Raw genomic sequence first — 23608 nt, 5'->3', positions numbered from 1 at the left:
TAGCTTATTTTTGTATATTCTGCTTTATTTTATTGTGTTATTATTTATAACTGGCAAATAATAATTATGCATATTTATGGGATACGGTATGATTTTTGACACTTATACTACATGTAATGATCAAATCAGGGTAATTAACCTGTCCATCACTCAGATATTTATCATTTCTTTGTGTTGGAAAGATTCAAAATCTGCTCTTCTAGCTGCTTGAAAATATACCCTAAACTGCTTTAACTATAGTCACCATATTGTGTTGTAAAATGCAAGGTCCTACTCCTGCTGTCTAGCTGTCCACCGACCATGTTCGTATCCAGTATCCACTACCCAACTTGTGGTTGCCCGCCCCCGCCATGTTGTAACCGCTTTTGCTCTCTATTTCCAGGAGATCAATTTTTTTAGTTTCCACATACGCAGACTCAATCTTTCTGAAACGGTCACTGCATTTGGCAATGTTTTTATAATAGATTATGACCTCTCTTTTTCTCTTTGACAACCATACTTTCCATATTACCTATGTTTTTCCTCAGTGCTAAGATAGCCATGTAAATATTTATAAAAGACATAGTTTCACATGGAGCACAGGTTTATGAAAATACACATAGGTGTGTTCTATATTTTCATAACATTTTAACAATTCTTAAAATTTTTTTTTTCCCCAAGCTAAGCTTAGGATTGCTGTTGGAAAAAATACATCTTCATTACCATTAAAAAATAGTCATTGATCATTAATAACCTCTTATTCATGGATAGCCCCCCATGTTTTTTCTCACATTGCAGTATTCCTGTGGCATTCTACCATCGATTGCCAGCAGACGAAGACACATTTCCCATTGCTTTCTTCAAAGAATTAATACAGAGATTTTAAAAAGTATTCCCCAATCAGACAAGTTGTCTAATTCAGCCTAAATCCTGGCTTATAGTCTCAAAAACTTTGAGTTTTAGGTAGGCTCATGTTCATTTTTCAGCTGGACATTATCAAAATTTATTGGCTATTTGCTGAGTAAAATAACTAAATGCTTCTACAGACAACTACACTTAATATTTTAAAAAAGCACCATGAAATAGATGGTATTATTCTAATTATAAGATGAAGGAAGAGATATTTAAACAATGTACTTGCTATGGTTATTTAGCTGTTAAATAGCAGATCTAAATTTTATGCATGTAGTCATTCGTCTTACTATACTAAAGAGATAAAGGTATAAACAGTATAACTTTATATATTATAATAGTTTATTGTGGTCTAACTATATTATCAGTTTTACAATAAATTATTGTCTAATCCTAAATTGTACCCCACATCTGTAAATAAAATTAAAAGATTATTGTCTAATTATATATTAATTTTATAATTAGCCAATCAAGCAATCAAATATATTTGAGTGATCCTAAATCCAAGATAATATCTTTAGCAAATGAGAGCTAGAAGGAAGTGGAAGCCGGGCTCAGTGGCTCAGCCTGTATTCCCGCGCCTTTGGGGGGCTGAGGTGAATGGATTGCCTGAGCCTGCGGGTTCGAGACCCACCTGGGCAGCAAGACCTCATCTCTACAATAAATCAAAAAATTAGCCGGGCGTGATAGTGCATGCCTGCAATTCCGGCTACTTGGAAGGCTGAGGCGGAAGGATCGCCAGAGCCCAGCAGGTTGAGGCTGCGGTGGCCGGGAGCAGCCACTGCACTCCAGTCTGGGCGGCAGAGTGAGACTCCAACTCAAAAAAAAAGAAGGAAGTGGAAGACACGATTTGTAGTCCCAAAGACTTTACAAGCTGGGGAAGTCTAGGGATGGCTTGCTCAATAATGACCTAATCTCTAAGGTCTTGATTTTTTTAAAAGTATCAACTATTCATCTCTCAACATGTGGGATAATGCAATGTAGTAATCAGACATTGAGGTAACTAATTTTGTCAATCATTAGTTCAGAGTCCTGTAGAAATCACTTAAGCTTTTTGGGTCTCACTTCCTCACCTTTTAATAAAAAGATAGATTAGATGATTCCTTGCCAGGTTCTTGCTAGTGCCTGAAACACCACAATTCATGCCACGCCAAAGCTATTTTGCTTATTGGCAAGACAATCTCAAGTTTGCAGATTCCCAGAGTGACTCTTTATTATGTCAGCATTTTCTGACCAGTCTACCATCGGGCAAGCACATTTTCTAAGGGTAACAAGAACTGAAGAGGCAGAATAGATGCCATCTAGCTAGGGAACAGAACTTCTATGCGTTTTCTTTCTAGAGACATGAAGAAATGTGAAGATTTTTAGTTATATGTCTACATGAAGCAACCCTGTTTTCAGGAAGAAAACATGGAAGTTAGTACCTTCAAATTTAAAGTAATCAGGAACTGAAAGTCAAGACCCTCCCCTGGGGTGGGTGGGAAGGTTTTAGGCTGTGCTGCAGTCTTAGGTAAACCACCGTGACAAGAGGTTTAGGACAGTGAGATGCAACATGGAACCCTCTTACTTTGAATTCCACTAAATAGTCAGCAGTGTAAGGGGAACACATTTGTTTTCACTCACTCAACCCAAGCCAATAGTGAGGTGTGGCTTTGCTGAGATGGTGAGAACATCCTGTGGCTGTTATCCAGGCTCTATGCCCTGGCAGGTCCCTTCAAGATGCCAGCACTGACAGAACATTAGGGAAGCAAAGGTCATCAGCCGGGAGCCCTGGCCATGATTCACATGTCAGGAGATCAGTGGAGGAAGTGGCCTTAGTCTGGAGGAGCAAGAAGCCTGAGTCCATGCACGAACACTAAAATCTGAGAGCCAGTCCTGAGCAAAGAGCCAGGCAGCCCCAGTGGTGAGAAGTGTGGTCAGAAAAACGCAGTCTCAATTTAGGCCTTCATCTTCCTGTTGGTTGTCAGGGTATATGGAATGTGCTATAAAAGCAAGTTGTTTAGCAATTCAGCACACCTAAAAATGAGTGTTAACCTTTCAAAGTGTGGCAACATTACTCAAGACTTTTTTGGGAACTTCTCATCTGAAATTGCCTGAGGACTTGTGACATAATGGCATATTCTCTCAAGCAGTGATTCTTTAGTTCCAATTGCAAGGGTGGGTTTAATTTGCAGAGGAAGCCCCACTCATTTAGAGCCAAGGCTGGTGAATAAGGTCACTAACATAATTTAATAACATCATTCTAGGTTAAAATTTAAAAAAATACTTTTAAAGAATGGAGTTTGACTGTCTTAGTTTATCTTCTTTACTCATCCTGTTTATTTGGGTTTTGCCATTTCTTCATTTGCTGGGTTTCATGATTGGCATACTGGTTTCACTGTCTGCTTTAATTAAATAGTGTATCTGGCTCTTCAGGGTCAGGCTTAAATCTCTCAAACTCCCCTGCTTCTCGTCCCAAGCATCTCTTCCAGCTCCTGAAACCTAACAATCTGAAACATCTGAGTTCTTTTCTTCTAATATGATTTCTTAAAAGGTAACATAGTTTATCTGATTATTTAAGAAATACATGTACGTTGCAGAAATTCTATAATTCAGAGAAGCACAAAGATGAAAATTCATTTGTAATTTCACTGCTCAGAGGACCAATGTCCACATTCAGTGCACGATCTTCAAGTCTTCTTCTATGCAGCTCTTTTGATCACACACACACACACACACACACACTACACACACATGTGCCTATCTGTATCACACACTCTACACACTGCTAACTGCCCACTTTCCTCTGACTACCTATGATGTTATTTTCATTATCATGGGCACTCCATGTTGACCCTCCCTTCACTTTGAGGTGCGTCCCAGGACATTACTCAAGCGCATGACAACCCAGCAGCCCCAGGGAGTTATCTGGAGTGGCCTCTGTGCTGAAGATGGAAGCAGAAGGGAAACGCCACAACTTTGGATGATGGTTTGCTTTCTCGCCTTCAGCAGAGTTCTCTTTTCCAATGGAAATGAGACCATTGGAAATGAAACCTTTGCCTCTGGAACAGCCTTTACTAATCAACATGTAAAGTCACTTATCATCTGTTCTCTTTAACAATTTATGGCTGGGCGGGAACAGTACTTAAATTTACATCATGATGCTGTTTGCCACCCTGTTTGGGAGCAGATGGTAAGTATTTGCTGTGAATGACCTTTTCTTCCTTTAATTTTTATCACTCAGAGCTCTCCCCTGCAAGAGGGCCATATGCCACACACAAGCTCAGTGGCTGTGGATTGTTACTTACAACTGGAGTCAGAAGGCATGTACACTTTGTAAACTGCAGGCGAGACTTGTCTGAACTCTCAGCCTGACACTGGATCCCACCAAGGCCAATACCAGATTATGATATCATAATGTCATAAATATACAATGTCAATAGATTTGTTATATATGTTTTGCCAAAATAAAAAATAATCACTGCTTTCATGAAGGAGACCTGAATGGAAATAGTGTCCTTAGAAAACAGAATAGGTGGTTCAGGCTGGAGTTCTCAGGTGTGATGTGGACCTCCGTGGGGGATTACTGGAATATGACATTTATTAGCTCGCTGAGGAATTTTGCCAAAGGTTAGGAAAAAAGTGCCAAAGTACTATAATGGAGAAGCGGTCATCTCATCCTGGGAATTTAGCCTTTTTACAGTATCGAGAGACTTTGGGAACTGAACGGGAGATGAAGAAACAGAATGTTTCATCTTAGTCAAGCTCAAGAACCTTTACTGAGTGCTTAACCTATGTCAAGAATTTTCCTAGTCACAAAAATAAGTAACCAGGAACTCTGTTGTGGCTGGGAAGCTCACGAGTGGAGGAGAGTTCAGGAAATCACCCGTGGTGAGGACAGAGCATGTGTGGGGGTACTGCAGAACATGGGACACCTCCTCCCCCATGGCCTGGTGTTGAAGGGGCCAGGCAGCGCTCTCTGTAGAAGCTGATGTCAGGAGGAAGATGAGGTAATGGACCAAGAGAGAAGTGAAAAGAACACCAGCCAAGGTACATGTTTTTTGCTTCCATAGAATGATGAAGATGCCATATCAACAGATAGGATAAATGACAAATCTTCCGATCACAGTATACATTTCATTTAATATCTGTCACCCCAAAGCAAGAAAACAACAACAAAAGACTAAAACAGGGCTAAAGTGGTGATAGAAGGAAAAAAACTATTTAATTAACGAGCTTGAGTTGTTTCTATATGTTATGTGGCGGGTCATAATTACTTAGCACAGACAAACCCTGATGTTTGATTTTTTTTTTTATTTTTTTGAGTTGGAGTCTTACTCTGTCACCCAGGCTGGAGTGCAGTGGCACACTCCTGGCCACCGCAGCCTCGACCTGCTGGGCTCCGGCGATCCTTCCGCCTCAGCCTTTCAAGTAGCTGGAATTACAGGCGCGCACTACCACGCCTGGCTAATTTTTTGATTTATTGTAGAGATGAGGTCTCGCCAAGTTGCTCAGGTGGGTCTCGAACCCGCGGGCTCAGGCAATCCACTCACCTCAGCCTCTCAAAGCCGCGGGATTACAGGCTGAGCCACTGAGCCCGGCTGATGTTTGATTTTTTTAAGGAAATGAATGATAAATGAATGAGTGAGTAACTTAATTAATAGGTGAATGAATGACTATTGATGAGTGAAGAACTTTGCATTCGAACATAAAAATAATCAAGGCAAAAATTAACAATATTATATTCATAATAGCCAATTAATAAGCCAAAATTGTTCTTAAGTCATGTAGATAATTAACCTTTAGGTGTGTAAACAGAACCCACAGTGTAAATTTTCTAAATGTTCATCTTTCTACTCTCTGTCATTAGTCTTTGTTTGAGATAGATGCTTCTCTGTGAGATTTTCATAGGCTAGGTTCATAATGTAAAATAATATAAAGAAGAAAGCTCAATCTGTAAGTAGAAGATATGTTCTGTGAAACATACACTTACTCAAATTGGGATTTTAATTCTTTCAACTAACACAGAGAAGAAAAGAAAGTTTAGAAGCCTAAAGCATAAAATGTAACTTGAAGATGCAATTATGACTTTTCCTCTTATTTTTATATTTTCTATCATGTATCACAGTGGAAATACTGTGACAATAGTGAGATTGGTGCATAGACTTGCACATGTTGAAAGAATGATCTCATTTTCACTCTGCCAGATTAAGATGAACTATGTAGCAAAACAAAGTGCCTATAATTGTTTGTGCAATTTTCCCCAGGAATTTTTCATTGAAATCTATGGCTAGAGTATAAAGACAGATAGTAGGGATGGAGAAACAAGCAGATTAATAACAATAAGAAAGGACTGATGTACAGAGAAATGAAAATCAAAACTGTGGCAGGAGGCGGCATACGCTCAAATATATTTCTTGTATTATTGAGTGAATAAACACAGAAGCACATGTGGCTGATTCGGGATCAGCAGTTGGCCTCACCTGGGCTGCCACTAGCCCAGCGGCAAGAAGGAAAGGTTGATAGCAGTTAAAGGTATTTCCCTTTGAAAGGCAAGTTGCAACTTTAAAGGCCTGCCCGGCTTCAGGCAGGTTTTGTTTAAGAAAGGCCAAATGGCCCAGAGACTGGCTATTTCATGGAAATGAAAAAAAGTCTTATCTAAAGCCCCCCTTCTGAAGTTGACAGTTTACAAGCCTGCAGTTCCTGGAAACCATTTGTTCTTTGAAAAATCTGATTTTGCTAAGTACAACCTTGTAAGATTCCAAAGGAAATATGTAATCACTCAACACGACCCCCCTCCCTTACCTAAACAAGGGTATAAAACCCCACGTCTCCTGTTCTGGGGTGCTTGAGCTTGATTTGGATGCATGAAATTCTCGGGGCCCGCTGTGCTGTGCTAGCCAGCATAATAAAGTGCCACTTCCTATAATAGTCTCGGTGTCATGATCTCTATTTTTCCTGCTACAAAACCACATTGAGATACCACTTAACTCCAGTAAGGATGACCATCATTAATTAAAAAATTCAATAAAGGAAAAAAAACAGATGCTAGTGCAGGTGTGGTAGGAATGCAAGCTAGTCCAACCTCTACGGAAAGCAGTGTGGCAATTCCTAAAAGAACTAGAAATTGAACTCCCATATGATCCTGCGATCCCTCTCCTGAAAGTATACCCAGAGGAATATAAATCCTTCTACTAAAAAGACAACTGCCCGTGCATGTTTATAGCTACACTATTCACAATAGCAGAAAATGGAACCAACCCTACTCCCTATCAAAAAGGGACTGGATAAATAAAATGTGGTACTATAATACTATAAGAAAAGGAATGGCAGTAGCTGATAACTGCAAGGGGAAGGGAGGTACATAACATTAATAAGAGTACCTGATCTCAAACCAGACAAAATGGGGACCAAAGGTAGGCCTAAACTTGATCTGTACGATATCCACTTCTGTACCTAATCCTGAATTGTACCCCACATCTTTAAAATAAAATTTTTTAAAAAGAGGAGGAATAAAAGAGAAAATGTGGCACATATACATGATGGAGTACTATGCAGCCATAAAGAAGAACAAAATCATGGACTTCACAGCAAATTGGATGGAGTCGGAGATTATCGTACTAAGTGAACTATCACAGAAACAAAGACCTGACTACCACCTGTTCTCATTCATAAGTGGGACCTATTAATCACATTAGCACAAGGGAGGGATCAGCAGTCTCTCGACACTGCCAGGGCAGGGAGGGGGCACATAACAGCACAAAGGGTACTTGGTCCTGAACCAGGAGAAGTAAGGACCAGCCAGTTGGAGCACCAAACTTAACTTGCACATGCATTACTTATGTACCTAATCCTGACTTGTACCCCACACCCCATAATAAAATAAAATAAATAATAAAAAAGAAATAATTGATGTAAAGAAAATAGTTTGCTGTAAAAAAAAAAAAGCTTGTTAGATTAGGAATGGCAATGTTTAGAGAAGAAGAAAGTTCTTCTCAAGGCATTCTTTCAGTTTTTTTCTTTGCAGCCTCTCCATGGTTCTGGGTTCTTGAAATGGAGATTTTTGCTTACCACTAGAAATGTGGTCACACAATGGACTGAATCACAAAATACAACTGGAGTGACCCCTGGCCAGTCTCTCAGCTTTCTCTTCAAGCAATGGGGTTGTGCTAGTAGATATTTTATGACTAGACAACACCTAAAAGGTGTGATTAGAGCTAGTGCTGAGCTACAATAATGGCAAAAGCCAAACGACATGTGGTACTTACATTCTCTGTCACATTCTCTGTGAGAATGTCTTAAAAAACCCCCCAAAGAACAAAAACAAAACAACTCATGAGCATTTTTCAAAACTTACAATATATGACGGGTGTGACGACATCACTTTCCATCTCACTGACTGGGTTCCTCACCAGGCAGCTGAAATTCCCGATGTCGTCCTTGGTCACGGGAGCAACATGAAGGGTGTTGTTTTGGGGAGAGAAGGAGTAGGTTGAACTGGTATGGACAGGCCTCCCATCTTTCAGCCACTGGTGGACCAGCCGAGTACCCCCTTCCACACGGCACGTTAGGGTCATGTTCCCCACATACTCCACAGCCCCAGAGGCAGGATGGATCCACACCACCGGCTTTGTGACAGGATCTGTAACTCAAGAGAGATGGGATGATTTTTCCACTCATGGAATTATAATCAGGGTCTTGCAAATATTAATTCCAGTGTTGGACACTGTACATGTTGCTGGCTTAGGCAACAATAGAGAAAATAAAAGTCATGTTCAGCGCAAAATGGAAAGATATAAACTTGCCATCAGTTGTCAGAGATGGGGGAACAACAGAGCTTGCTCCTTGAGATGTATCTTTACTTCTCAGATCCTGCGATCAGTGGCTGAGGATTGGCTCCCACATTCCCTGTGCATGGTGCTGTTCCCAGCCTCAAAGGCACAGGCTCACAGGCCAAGTGTACACGGCCATTCCTCTCCGCTAAGAGGTCCCAGTGTGCCCGGAGCAGCTATGAGGTAGGTGTGGAGAACCCAAATTTCTACCTGCCATCTGCAAAATATACAGCTTATCTATAGTCTGCTTTGGGGAAACTGAAGGGACATTTCAGAGGCTCGCACAGGCACAACCTTTCTTTCGATGTGGAAGTAATTATGCACTTTAGTTGCTCTGCATTTGTGTTGCAACTTTATGTCAGTCACCTGGACAAACCAGAGCCCATATGTCAACACCAACTCAATCCGAAGAAAGGAGAAAATACACTTTGGGTATTATAACAAATTAGAGATATGAAAGGCAAATCCCAACAGAAATTCTTGTTGGAAAGTCAAGTCATAGGAAAATTGTCTTTATTTCTGGTCTGGCATACAGTAGACAGTTAGTAATACTTGTCAAAATAATACATTTTCAAGAATGAATAAGTATTTTTTTCTGAATTTTAACTAGAAGGTGGATGGGCAAGGGTCCATCAAGGGATTGATTTCCCACAACCATTTCTAACCATTTTCATTCATCTTTGAGGTTCTAGACTCTATTAGACAGAAACAGTGACTTGCTCAGAGTTCCACAACAGTCAGCAACTAAATGAGGTGGGCTTTTGGCCTGGCAACGCTACCCTTGGTCCTGGAGAGAGAGGTAGCCATGGTCTCCTCCACGCACAACCATGGGACATGGGATGGTGGCGGCAGACAAGGGCAAAGGCTGCCTGCAATGTTCAGCTGCAGGTCCCAGCACACTCCGAACTAGGGTAGACACATCTTCTTCAGGTACATTGACTTCTATTCATGCTCACATTGTCTTATACAGAAAACAGACCCAATTCCCCAGCCCGGAGAAGACAGAAGGGTAGGGAGGAGGGGAGGGCAGCTTGCAGGGTGCTGTGGGCCTCCAGCCCCCACAGGTGCAGGCGCCCAATGGCTTGTCTACCTAGTTCAGTCCTTCATCTTCCCTGGCAGGAACAAGAGGTGTGGAAGAACTTTGTGTTTACGTTGTTATGATCGAAAAAGAACAATGAGTGGAGCGCACTTGTTCTGTGTGTGGGAACATGCGTGGTATGGGAGGGTGGGCAACATGTCCACGGCTTGATGGCAGGACTGATCCTTAGAGTAGTCAGTCATCAGCAATGTGATCAGACACTTGGATGACCAGGAGACTCAGAGGGGGAGTTTCCCTTCTGAGGAGAAGGTTGACTTGGCCCTGGAACCCTACCAAGGCTTTGTTAATTTTTCGGTTGCGTTGCCCTAGACAGATCCAGCCTTAATGCTGATAAACAAGGAAGGATATTCCAGTAAAAGTGTTGGAGAGAGGCAGGACACCACAGGGGAGCTCACAAGACTCCCTCTGGGCCTCTCTGTCTCTCCCCTCATGTTCTCTCTAGTCACAGGTCTCCGCACCTGGCCTCTCTGCTCCCTGGAGCCTCTGGTCTCCTCTGTGGCCACTCGCTTACCTCCCAAAGAGCTACTGAGTTGGAGCAAAAGCTTTGGGCATGGAGGACAAAGTGGCCAACAATGCAGACAAGTTCCCTCTCCTAGGGACCCCATGTGTTAGTTGGGAAGAGAAATAGCAAACCCATGGGAATGGAGAATATGTCCAGGCTGTTGGCAGTGCTGGGAAAAAAGAGGAAAGCGGGGCTAGAGATGGCAAGGGATTAGGCTTGTGTGTGTGTATGCGTGCATGTGTGTGCATATGTGTGTGTGTCTGTGTGCACATGTGTGTGGGGGAGTGTAGTTGGGAGGCGGACTGTATTTTACATGGGGAAGAGTAAAGGTTCCACAGAAAAAATGACCTTGGGGCTGAAACCTACAGGAAACCAGGGAGGGGCTGTGCCCGTGTGTTGGAGAGAACAGCAGGTCCGCAGGCCCCGAGGTTGGGTGAGTCTGGCCTGTCCTAGGAAGAGTGAGGAGCCTGGTGTACTGGAGCAGACTGAGAGAAGGGTGCGAACGGGGTGGGGCAGTGCAGGGACATGGGCAGTGGGGGGTGGTGGGCTCGCAGGTTGTGGCGGGTGCTTTGGTTTCCATCCTGAGTGAGACAGAAGCTGTGGGGAGACGATAGGCTGGGGGGGCATGGAAGCTAGGAGACAGGAGGCAGCTAGAACGGCAAAGGGCACAGCTGGGGGTGCTGTGCAGGCCAGCAGCGGGATGATGAGAAGCTGGAGGTTGTCTATATCCTGAAGGTAAAGCCAGCAGGGCTTTCCTGTGGACAGATGTGGATGTGAGAAGAGGGGCTTCTGCCCAAGCAATTGCTAGAATGGGGTTTGTTTATTAAAATGGGGATTCTTGTCAAACAAACAGGTTTGGCAAGAAAAATCCAAAGCAGCTCTGCATATTCAGGGGTGCTGCTTACAATGGCAAGAAGGAAAACAATCCTGAGGTTAGCAACCTGCCCACTCCCCTCAGGGGACATTCCCAGGCATTCCTATCCCTCAAGGGGGGTTCTTGGAGTAGGTTCCAGTCTCCCCCAAACAGGGCACGAAAATACAAATCTTCACAAGACAAAAACAGGCTCTTTCTTGGTGCATTCTCCTACTGAGGAAGTAAGATTCCCTCCAGCTCATTGCATCCACAACTTACACTTGACAGTGCCAGACAGACACATAATCAAGCCAGACCCGTGGTCTGACTGCCCCTCCTGGGCCCTAGGCATGCTCCTCACACGTATGCCTCATTCACTGCTCTGTAGGTTCTGTGAGGCAGGCCATGCCATTAGTGCCACAAGACAAGGAGGCTTTGAGGGTAAGTGACTTGCACAGAGCAGCAGACCTAGGACCTAGAGCCCCCCTAAGCCTGTGCCTGCTCCCAGGCAGCCTGCTGCCTGTGTACACTCCGAGCGGACTCACCGTCGACAGTGACTTGCACCCTCTGACTGGCGGACAGAGTGCCATTCCCCTGGACATTGACCTTCACGATGTAACTGCCTTCGTCAGTGAACTGCAGTGGGTTGATGAGCAGAGACGCGTTGGGCGGCATCATGGTGAACTTGTACTGGTATTCCAGGTCAGGAACCACCGACTCATTCACAGAGCCCAGCAAATACTTGGGCATCGTGTGGGGTTTCTCGAACAGCCAGATGATCTGGATGTCTGATGCCGGTGTGTGGAACCCGTAGTGCACAGGGAGGTACAGGGCCTGGCCCCTGACGCCATGGACAGTGTATGATGGCACTGTCACCTTCAGCCCCGAGCAGACACCTACTGTGAAGGAAAGGAAAGCTGTGAAGACCCCGGGCCACATGCCAGCACCCAAAGGGGCAGCTGTAGAGAGAACTTGATCAGGAGACAACCCCTTTCGAAGAAAAGCAACTTCTGGGCACTGACGTTTCTAGTTCCAGTTACATATAGAGGTAAATATTTGTCTCTGAACTCCACCCAAAGACTATTTGATTGCTTGACTTCTCTAAAGGCAAGATGTAAAGGAAAAGCAGAAGTCATTATCTATGACTGTTTAAGGACAATGGGAAAAGGGGAACTAAGAAAGATTATTAGTTCTGAAGTCCAATGAAACCTTTGAAACATTGGAAATTATCACTGTGTTAATGTCTGCCATGTCACACCCTAATCAAACTATGTGACTTCAGAAACACGGCAGGAGGTGAGTTGGAAGCTACTTCCTCCCAAGGAGTTCCCCTTAAGCCTTAAAAATGATGGAATATTCCATTTTTAGTAAGTTCTCCCCTTTAGTCAAAGTCTGACAAATGCAAAAATCCCAAGGAGAGAGGGATTAAAGCATGATCCAGTCATGATGGTCCCTCCTGCCCAGAGCGGGCATCTGACCAGTGGCTCTGAGGACAAGTGAGAAATAGGTGCAGAGGGAGGGTGGAGGAAGGACCCAGTGACTGGGACAGATCACACAGGACCTTTGGCTGTGCCACTCTAAGACAGGACACAGCAGGAATCTCGGGAGCAGAGAAAGGATATGATCTTGCTTGCGTTTAGTTAGACTTGCTTATCTGCTGTGAGAACAGACAGGACCAGGGCTGAGAGCAGGGAGGACACATTAGAGGTGACTTTGGTCGAGTAGGTGGGGGACAGCTGTCCTGGAGACTAGAGTGGTAGTGAAAGACATTGCAGGAAGTGGCTGGTGCTGCTGAATGTGTGGCAGGATGCGGCAAATGCTCAAATATATTTCTTGTATGATTGAGTGAATAAACACAGAAACATGTAGCTGGTTCAGGATTAGCAGTTGGCCTCATGGCAATCACCTGGGATAACTCCCACCAGCCCAGGGCAGGAAAGGAGTTGATAGCAGTTAAAGGTATTTCCTTTTTTTGTTTGTTTGTTTGTTTTTGAGTTGGAGTCTCACTCTGTCGCCCAGACTGGAGTGTAGTGGCCGCTCCTGGCCACCACAGCCTCGACCTGCTGGGCTTCAGGGATCCTTCCACCTCAGCCTTCCACGTAGCTGGAACTACAGGCGCGTACTACCACGCCCGGCTAATTTTTTTATTTATTGTAGAGATGAATAGAGATGCCCAGGCGGGTCTCGAACCTGCAGGCTTAGGCAATCCACTCACCTCAGCCTCCCAAAGGCGAGGGATTACAGGCTGAGCCACCAAGCCCCAGAGAGGTATTTCCTTTTGAAAGACAAGTTGCAACTTTAAAGACCCGCCAGGTGCCAGGCAGGATTTGTTTAAGAAAGGCCAAATGAGCCGGGCTCAGTGGCTCAGCCTGTAACCCCGCGCCTTTGGGAGGCTGAGGTAAGTGGATTGCCTGAGCCTGTGGGTTCGTGATCTGCCTGGGCAGTGAGACCTCATCTCTACAAGAAATCAAAAAATCAGCCGGGCGTGGTAGCGCATGCCTGTAATTCCGGCTACTCGAAAGGCTGAGGCGGAAGGATCGCCAGAGCCCAGCAGGTCGAGGCTGCGGTGACTGGGAGCGGCCACTGCACTCCAGTCTGGGTGACAGAGTGAGACTCCATTTCAAAAAAAAAAAAAAAGAAAGGCCAAATGGCCCAGAGACTGGCTATTTCATGGAAATGGAAAAGCGTCTTATCTAAAACCTCCCTTTTGAAGTTGACGGTTTACAAGCCTGCAGTTCCTGGAAACCATTTGTTCTTTAAAAAAAAAAATCTGATTTTGCTAAGTACAACCTTGTAAGATTCCAAAGGAAGTATGTAATCACTTAACACGACCCCCTCCCTTACCTAAACAAGGGTATAAGACCTCATGTCTCCTGTTCTGGGGTGCTCGATTTGGATGCATTCGATTCTCGGGCCCGCTGTGCTAGCCAGCATAATAAAGTGCCACGTCCTATAATAGTCTCAGTGTCATGATCTCTCTATTTTTCCTGCTACTAATGGACTTGCTGACACTGGGGCGGGACACAAGAAACAAAGAGGAGTCAAAAATGAGCCCAAGACTCTTGACAGGACCAACTGGAAGAATGAGGTTGCAACTAACAAGTTAATTGCAAGAAAGACTGTGGGGAGAACAGGGTTTTGGGGAAAGACGAGAAGTCAGTTTGGGGCATTTTCATTAGGAAATGTCCATCAGACACCAAACAGGTAATGCTGAAAGGATGTACTGGACATGAAAGCCTGCTGAGAGTGAATTTGAGAGAGAATGAGAGGCCTGGGGGCCTCGGGGCTTGGGGCTGTACCCTGAACAAAGCTCTGCAGTGCTGGTGTTGGGCCAGGCCCTCGCTGCACTGTGGGACCTCAGGTTTCCTCCTAGTTCCTGGCAGCTGGCAATTTCTCGTTTCACCTTAAGCCACACACACTGATGCTACTCTGCATTTCTATGCGTTTACAGTGGGAAGAGTCCTCCCCAGCTCAGTCAACCATGGTGCTAGAACCCCGATTAACAGCTGTTTGGGTTCAAATCCTCATTTCAAAAGGAGGCAGTATGATGTCTACATGATAGTAGGGGAGAGAATGGGAAGAATTTGAATGGGTCATCTGAGTATTTTGAATACTGAGAGAAGAGAGAGAGAATGGGCAGGACACTGGTGACAATGAGGAGTTTGCTTGGTGGAGCACAGCCGGGGAGGAGCGGGAGTGGGGTCTCAGGGTGAAATGAGGTGTTGCTCCTGGGAGTGTGCCCTGGACAGGGAGATGCTGATGGAGAATAGACCTGACAGAAGTGAGCGAGGGAGAGATTAGCAACAGACAGAGGGGGTCTTTCAACATCAAGTGTTTATACACACGTGTATCCTCTCTGATTGCTTCTCCTTTTGCTGTTACTGGGAAGGGGGTCTTTAGGCTTCATCCCAGTAACGTCACGAAAGGCCATCAACATTATTAGGAAGGCAAAGGTGAAAGGTCCATCTGCCCTTAGTGGGGATTTCTGCAGAAACTCCAAGATGTAGGCCTGGTGCTATGAGCAACCCAGTCCTACCAACAGTGAATCTCCCTCCTTCCTTCCGGGGTGGATATGCGAGCTTTAAATAGTCCCATGGTTCTGGCCCTGGCCAGTTATTAGTAGAGGGGGAGATGCTGGGGTGAGCAGAGAAGTCAGAGCAAAGAACTCAGGAGGAGACAGCTGGTGTAGAGAGGACAGTGAGAGATCATAGGGGGAAGAGACTCCTGGACACGCAGCTAGCACTGGGCAGTGCCTCTTTGGCCTCCATGTGCCTGTGGTTAACTCCTTAGTGGCCGTCTTGCTCCTTCCTGATACTGGCTATACTTGCATATTCACTTTAGGGGTTTGGCCTGTAACTAAAGAGTCACTAAGGCACGAGGACTGGCTTCCAGATTCTTTTCTGACAAGTGTAGGAATGCTAAATGTAGAGTTTTTCCTAATTTAAGTGACTAGAAAAAGAGGAAGCTGGGTGCTGGAAATTTTAAAGGAGCAAAGTGGGTCGCAGAAAAGGAGTAGTAGTTCCCTCAAGGAAGTAGTAGGAGAAAGGAAGATGGAAGCGGAAGTCTATGTCTCAAAACTTGAGATATGTAAGACAAAGAGGCTTATGGGGGAGGGGCAGCTCCCACAGCCATGGGTTTAGAAGGATGCTGGGCCACAGAATGGGACCAGCACAGGGAAAGACTCCTCTTCATATGTGTGTTTTTGGCACAATATAAAGGGTACTTACACATCTGTCATTGAAACTGGAGACAGGAAGCCCGGACAGTTTCCTGGGAAGCAATAAGCAAAACCTAGTCTTTTAGTACCTGTGAGGACTCACTTAAGGTAAGCAAGAGGTAGCTTTCACTGAATTTACTAAGTGTGTTGCTGTTTCCTTTACTTGAGTGAATATGAGGATATTTATGAGGGTTTCACATATGGTTCACTCCTGATCTGGGGACTCTCTTGCCCTATGCCCACCAATAAGTCTTAACTTCATCACTTGCAAATTGCCCTGACACCAGGAGTTTCAAGAAACTATTCTCAAAACTTGCTGACAGCTTACTGTATTTGATCCTTTAATGAAGTTAAAAATCCAGCAAAATGGGAAGTCTTAGTAAAAGACACATACTAGGAATAAAATGATGATTGGTCAGTTGTATAACCTTAAATAAATCATTTTAATTCTCAGACTCAGTTTTCTCATGTGTGAAAAGTGAGTAATATTCGTAGAGGTCGACTCTATGTTCTCACAAACTTATGTACTTCTCAGAGTAGCAGCTACCTACATTTGCAGGTGAAGGGCCCAGAGAATTTAGAGATCAAATGGAAATGTGGTCCAAAGAATTTTGAAGTATCAAGTATCAGTTTTTGGCTCACTTATTAAGTTGTTGGTCTCTGGATATCCCTTCATAAAGTGGCAATTCAGTGTCTGTGGGCAAGAAACGAAGGGGAATGGTAGGCATCCATCATGGCCATGGGATGCCCTGGAAAGGCCACATGGCAGCTAACATATAATGAGGTGGCCTCTGGAATGGTGGGAGTACATCACAGCCATGGGATGTCCCAGAAAGGCCATGTGACTACTAACAAACAATGAGGCGGCCTCTGGAATGGTGGGAGTCCATCGCAGCTATGGGATGCCTTGGAAAGGGAGGTCACATGGCTGCCAATGTACGATGGGTGACTGCCTCTGGAATGGTGGGAGTCCATCATGGCTGTGGGATGTCCCGGAAAGGTCGCGTGGCTGCTAACATACAATGAGGCGGCCTCTGGAATGGTGGGAGTCCAGCATGGCCATGGGTTGCCTTGGAAAGGCCTCATGGCTGCCAATGTACAAAGGGTGGCTGCCTCTGGAATGGTGGGAGTTCATCATGGCTCTGGAAAGCCTGCATGGCTGGCAACGTACCATGGGTGGCTGCCTCTGGCAGGGAGCGGTATTGTCATGGACTTTGTGGTTCGTTTAGGATATTTCACAGCTCCACCTTGAGACTTCTGCTAGGTTGAGATGGCCTGAATGCAATTCTGCCCAATGTGTTCTCGTCATTTGGGGAAGTCACTGCAAAAGTCCCTGTTTCCTTTTCTTTCTATTTTTTTTTTTTTTTTTTGGTAAAGGGACTAAACCCTATTAATATACTTTCTTTGTAGCTACGGTGGAGAAAGATTGAGGTTTAATTCCCATTCTGGAAAGGGATGGGAGGCACTGTGTTACTCTGAGGTTACTAAGATCACTAAAATACAAACGTTGCCATCTCTTGGATCTTGATTCAGAGTGTTGAATTTTAAATGTGAAGACTAGTGAGAGAGTCTATGGCAACATTATGGGACGAAAATTTTATTTAATAAAATATTAAATACAATACAAATATTGTAGCCTCAAGAAAAATAAAACTACTTTAGTAGAAACTAACATTTTATATGGCATTTGTGATCATTGTTTAGGGAAGAAAACAAGTTTTGGGGGCTATTTTAGACTGTCACGTAATAATATCTCAAATAATATACTGCCATCAATATTTCTGAATATATTCAATGATTTCATACCAAATAAAACATTTGTTTCACGCTTTTTCGAGTTTGTGTCTGACAGTGAGAACAGCCCAGTGTTACAAGAGCTGCTTGCTTAGAGATTGCCTACATCATTTAATCAGATAAATGATAGGTAGCAAGTTAGAAGAACGTCATCAAGGAATGACATTTTCTTATCTCTATCTTATCTCAGTCACCAAAAATCTTTTCACTTTGCAAGAAAGATATGAACCTTTTGATGCACAATCTTTACCTGGAGTGAAATTTGGGGATAAACAGGTAATTGAATGTTTCCTCTATATTTTGGGAACACATATGCCTTTGCTGTGTTTCTCATGACACATGCAATAATCCATACTGTCAAACACAGCAGTCTACTGGTTTTAGAGAAATTATCTTCATTCTGAGAAGTTTTCAAGAGCTCTTTTCTAGTTGTATGAGAAAACCTAAAGAACTAAAATTACTGATTAGAAAATCATCCTCTGTATGAACAGATAAACTTCAAGGAAATAAGTAACGTAATAGTTGATGAAATTTTAATTTCTTGTGGATACTCAAAATATTTGGACTTTATTTGGGAATTCAATTTTATTATTAGACTCACTAATACTTTCTGTGTATAAGAAAGGAAAACTTCAACTTTTTGCATAAAAGAATTACACCAATGTAGAGAAACACTGATAATACCATTCATAACTTGACATACAAAATTATAGCAATAATTTCCCTTTTACAGACCCTTCTATACTGCATAACAAGTGTTAATAAGAAGTATCCAGCATTAAGGAACACCTGAAGTCCTACTGTAAAATTTATCTATATTCTAGCAACAAAGGGCTCCCTAGACCAGTTTTACTGTATTGAATACAAACATCAGACTTCACAAAGTGACCTCTACTATAGCTCAAAATAGCTGGTGTTTACTTCCCCAAGATCATGCATGGTATTAGCAAGTATAACACAACTACTGTTGACTGAAAATAAATTCTTGCATCTTTAGGGAAAATAGAAATTACAAAGTTGTATTCTGAATAGATTGTACAAACTATAATATTAGGCTTCAAAAGTTTTAGATGTTTTTTAAAAAAGAAATAAACAAAAATTAAATATTCTTAAAAGCAAAAAGACTTTCATGTTACCTGTGGTCTTTATAATACCTATGCAGAAAAGTGAATTTGCACAAGAAAGAAAGTCTTAAGGTACAATAATTGCTTTAACTATTTATGGACATGTTACTTCCATAAATACACTTTATTTAAAAAAATTATCAACCAAATTGTCTCTAAGTTCTTCTTTAAAGCTAATTACAAAAACAACATTTATAAAATGATAGCAGTTCTTAAAATTAAAAATGAGTGAGACAAGGACACAGGATGCTTTCAAAACTGAGAAAAATGCACAAAGATAAAGTTATGACAATTGTTTAATTTTCCAAAAAATTTTAAAAACAAAAAATCGATTATAGGTTTGAATATGTTAACATAAGCATGGTAATAACTGGAACAATCAAAGATCTCAAAAATATTTATAGACTATACACTTCAAATATGTGGGATATTCACTAATTATTGATGCTTTAGGTATCAATTTGAATAGCAACCACATTTACGATGAAAACTTTTATAAAATATACAAGAGCAAGGTTCAGGATAACTGAATTAAGTCTAAAACCTTAAATTGCTTATCTAGCAAAATGGTTCTTAAAATTTTTTAAATATAGCCTTTTTACAATTCATATCTGCTGAATATAAACAAGAAGATAACTTGACTTTTAAAACCAATACGTAGGAAGAATGGAAAACAGAAAATTTACTGAATATAAAGTTGACAGATAAGAACAGTAGGAATGATGGAAAGAGAGTCTTGTAAATGTCAAGAATAAGGAGGAGAATGAGGGAAAATATCAAGGTACAGAAAAAATTCCTCCTAAGACTAGCCATTGGGCAAAGAGAAAAGCTAAAGGCATTTTGGAATAATAATCCTTTTTAATAATCCTTCCTTTTGTGTTTAAAATATTTTTGTAAGTTCGGAACCTTACTTTTTTCCATATTTAGTAAGATGAGGCAGATAATTTAAAATGAAGCCGAGTCAACAGTTTGCTGCAGTGTCTTCAATGAAAAAGAAAGCCATTTTCATAAATTATTCTGAGTTTCACTCTAAGTAGTCATAATTTCAAGGCCTTTAGAATATTTGTCACAATAAATACATTAAAGACTACTGAACCTAGTAAACGCTAAAAAAAAAAATCATTAGACTTTTAGAATGTCTTAATTTTGAGTGCTCTTGACAATAAATGTTGTTCCAAGAAAACAATTCTGATCTATTTATTGAAACTCATTTCTCCTAAATGTTCCTGTTTCTCTGCTGGAACAGTGTTATTGTTATAAGGTTCTGACCTGCTCTTCAATTATTGAGTGAATCTACAGCCTAAAGCAAATATTTATTTTTTGCTCACAATAAACACACACACACACACACACACACACACACACACACACACACACACCAGCTAAAACACCACGCAAGGCCTTACCTAAGAGAAGGAGGTACATTTTGCACCGAAAGGTGCCAACCATGCCACCGCAGGGCTCCATGCAAGCATCCTGTCCCATGCACACAGTGCCTGTTCTTGGTGGTGACTCGGAACGTGGGCCAGCAGCTGCTGGTTTATTTGCCAGGGAAATGAGCAGTGAGGTAGCAGGCCCTGTCCTGCCTCTCGCTTCTGTGATTTGAATACAGAATGAATGTGTATACAGAGAAAGCGGAACACCTGTTACATGCTTTCCAATAATACAGGCTTATGACTTGCAGAACAGTTTCTTAGCAATTATCACTAACTGTCTTTTTTTTTATAAATTACTCAAAGTAATATGAAGGAAAACATCTCTTTGAATGACTTTATTGAAAAACAGCATGCTTGCATAATAAAAGCCCATTGTGAAACTTCTTTAAAAACAAGGTGGCTTCCTATCACACAAAACTATGTCATTATTTTAAAATTAAAAAAAAAAAAATCTATGAAAATGGGAGTGGTTCATGTATCTGCCAAATAGTTATAAATCTTCATGAAGTCACTAACACATAGACATTAGATCAAAGAATCACAACAGCACCAGACTATCTTTAAAAATGTATTTTTCTATGCAGTATTTCCTATTGCAATGACTGCTAGGTTTTATTGAATCTTTGGATTCATCTTATTTTTAAAAACAAATCACAGTGTGTCTCCCAGTGGGACTGAGGTAGGGACCATGCATAATTATAATGAAAAGCCTGTCCACCAGATGATGTCTGAGGCCCTGTTTCCACAGATAAATCTCTCAGCAAGTGAACTGCCTGTCCTGGGCATCTGAGCCCCAGGTTTCCAGCCAGGCCTCTTCCTGGTCATGGCATTAGGTGGTCTGAGCACTTCCACATCATTCACTAATTTATAAGTTAATCCCTACTTGGTTTCAAGCCTTCTACTATGTAACATGAAAAGTATAGAATCAAATTCACATAAAGTCAAGATTCCTTGCACCTGTCATTTTTAACAGTGAAGGCCTCTGAAGTTCACTGATGGGGAAAGGAAAAAGGTTCCTCAGACATAATGGAAAGTAAAAAAGGATCAATAGTATTCTGGAATCCAAGTCTGGAAACACTCTTTGTAGCAATGCTCTTCTAGAAGGGCTTCCATAGGTAAAGGAAGTGACTTCTGGGAAACCCGAGTTCTCTTCAGAGATCAGTCACCTTAAGATCCCTCCATGTTTCAGAACAGCAAGAGCCACATCCCACCCAGGAAACAGCGGCACCACAGCTTTCTCCATGCTGTCTCTATATCTGCACAGACACGTCTATGCAGCCTGTACCTCACTAACCCTTCAGTTACTGAATGCTTGTTTTCCCTCTGAGCTCCTCAAGTAGGAAGAACAGTCTTATTTGAATATTTATGGATCTTCAGTACTTAGCATAGCGTTAGCTAGTATTTTTTAATTGTCCCTCCAGAAAAAAAATCTCCAGATGCTTCTCAGCCCATGCCTTCCAATCCTCAGTTGATGCTTAAGAAATGCAAATAAATGTTATTACTGAACTGCTTAAAATCCAATTGGAGGATAACCTGGAATTTCTGCATATCCCACACAGGCTTCCAACACCTTTAGATCGGTATTAACATCCAGCTGCCTTCATCCAAGCAGGTCTTTCCAGTGTTTTCCAACCTATAGCTGGTTTACGATGAAGTGTGGCGGGTCTTTGGCAAAATGAGAGAAATAAACACAACATAGTGTGTTTTTCCTAGTGTTAAATGCACTAAATGTAAAGGAGTTTTTCATTCTGAGTTTTGTTTTGCTGTTTCTTTTGCTGCATTTAAAAATATCCCTTCTTTTACTACATAAAGGGAGAATAGATGCGACCTATACATCAAATGCAAAAGTTAATCTTATAAAATGCCAATACCTGTGTGGCACATCTGGGGACCGCTGTCACATAAACACAGCACAGCGCCCACTAGCGGCAGGATATAGGCATAGACTTACCTGTCGGAATAACTTCGGAAATCAGAGTGCTAACCCAGGAAGTCTACCAACAGTGCTCAAATTTCAAATTTAACTGCAGCTGTTGCTGATTTCACGTGGCTCTTAAATAGTTTGCAGTTTTATCATTGTAAGAAATTTCCCACCGTGACTGTCTCATATCACACCTATAACCCACCGTTAAGCTCTGTTCTATGATTCTGTTCAGGAAACAGGAGGCTGTAGCCTTATTGCTGACAGATGCTATGCATATTAAGCACTTAGAATGAGAAGGCTGATTTAATCCCATACAATCTATGTCCATGGTGATTAAACTACAAGCAAAGCAAAGAGTCACTGGGATAGTGTGTGCGTGTGTGTGTTGTGAGGCAGAGATTTTTGGTTACCTCTTAAGTCACACTGTACAGTTTACAGCCTAAAGTGTTTAAATTGTAAGTAAGGCTGGTCTTGCATTATATAGCAAACGTCTGCTGCATGAACTTCTAACATCCACATACTTTAATCACCAACAGCATATGAATGTTTTGCAATGGCAGACACTTGAGGAGAGGTGGTGAAATGCCAGGGTCGATGTAGAACAGTGGGGACCATGAAAAACTGGTGGAAAAAGTGTTTGGTTTTTTTTTTGTTGTTCTTGTAATTAGGTAGATACCAGGAAAGATGACAGTTTACAGGAAGAGCTGGCTGCCAGAGGGGACTAGACCACACAACCTATGCCTAGTATACCCTGATACAGGCCCACCATACTGCCTCCCAGAAGCCTAGGTCTGTCTTACCCGGTTGCTAAATGGCCATGCAGCAATGTTTTCTTTCCCGGCACCACTTCAAGTTCCTGCTTTACCTTCAGAAGGTGTTCTGTTACTACTTGCTCAAGAAATGTAGTCACTCATCTTGTAAGGGCTTCATCTCGCCACCATTTGGTATTTATAAGGTGATAAGAAATTAATCTTCCCAATCAAGCCAGATCTCAGCTTTTATTTAAGCTTCCAGAGGCTCCTCTTGTTTGGGCCACTAGAAATATGTCTTCATCCTACTTCACAGTTAATACTGCTGCCCTGAGTCAGATCCACTGCCTGAACCCTCAGCTTAGATGCTCCAATCTGAAGAAACGGGGGAGACACTCCTCTAAGAACTGCCGTCCAGCAAGTCCTCCTCAGGATTTTCTGGTAGTTCGTCTGAACTTCTGCTAGTTTGCACTGGCCTACCACAACAGCAGACCCCACCCGAATGTCAAAGTCCTAAATAAATCTCATCTATATACTTTTGAAAAATGGAAAGGAACACATTCTACCTTTTTTTTTGAGTTGGAGTCTCACTCTGTCACCCAGACTGGGGTGCAGTGGCCACTTCTGGCCACTGCAGCCTCGACCTGCTGGGCTCCGGCGATCCTTCCGCCTCAGCTTTCCAAGTAGCCGGAATTACAGACATGCGCT

General features: G+C 42.4%; 1 protein-coding gene across 2 annotated transcripts in view; it reads right to left on the bottom strand.

Annotated features, from left to right (window-relative positions):
* Positions 1–20354, bottom strand: part of HEPACAM2 (HEPACAM family member 2) — a 37695-nt gene extending 17341 nt beyond the window's left edge. The window contains exons 1-3 of one of the 2 annotated variants that reach the window (XM_008064264.1): positions 20198–20354; positions 11702–12052; positions 8228–8512 (exon numbers count right to left, since the gene is read on the bottom strand). In XM_008064264.1, coding sequence (XP_008062455.1) covers positions 8228–8512; positions 11702–12052; positions 20198–20276 — 715 coding nt within the window. In that variant the 5' untranslated portion in view covers positions 20277–20354. Of the gene's footprint in view, positions 1–8227; positions 8513–11701; positions 12182–20197 lie in introns of those variants that run through there. The other variant, XM_021715656.1, reaches the window with a different exon arrangement.
* Positions 20355–23608: the final 3254 nt, after the last annotated feature.

This window comes from Carlito syrichta, unplaced genomic scaffold (genome assembly GCF_000164805.1).
Source record: "Carlito syrichta isolate Samal-C Ts95f unplaced genomic scaffold, Tarsius_syrichta-2.0.1 Scaffold307254, whole genome shotgun sequence".
NCBI lineage: Eukaryota > Metazoa > Chordata > Mammalia > Primates > Tarsiidae > Carlito > Carlito syrichta.
Note: the sequence above shows the minus strand (reverse complement) of the source record. Positions and strands in the feature narration are given on the sequence as shown.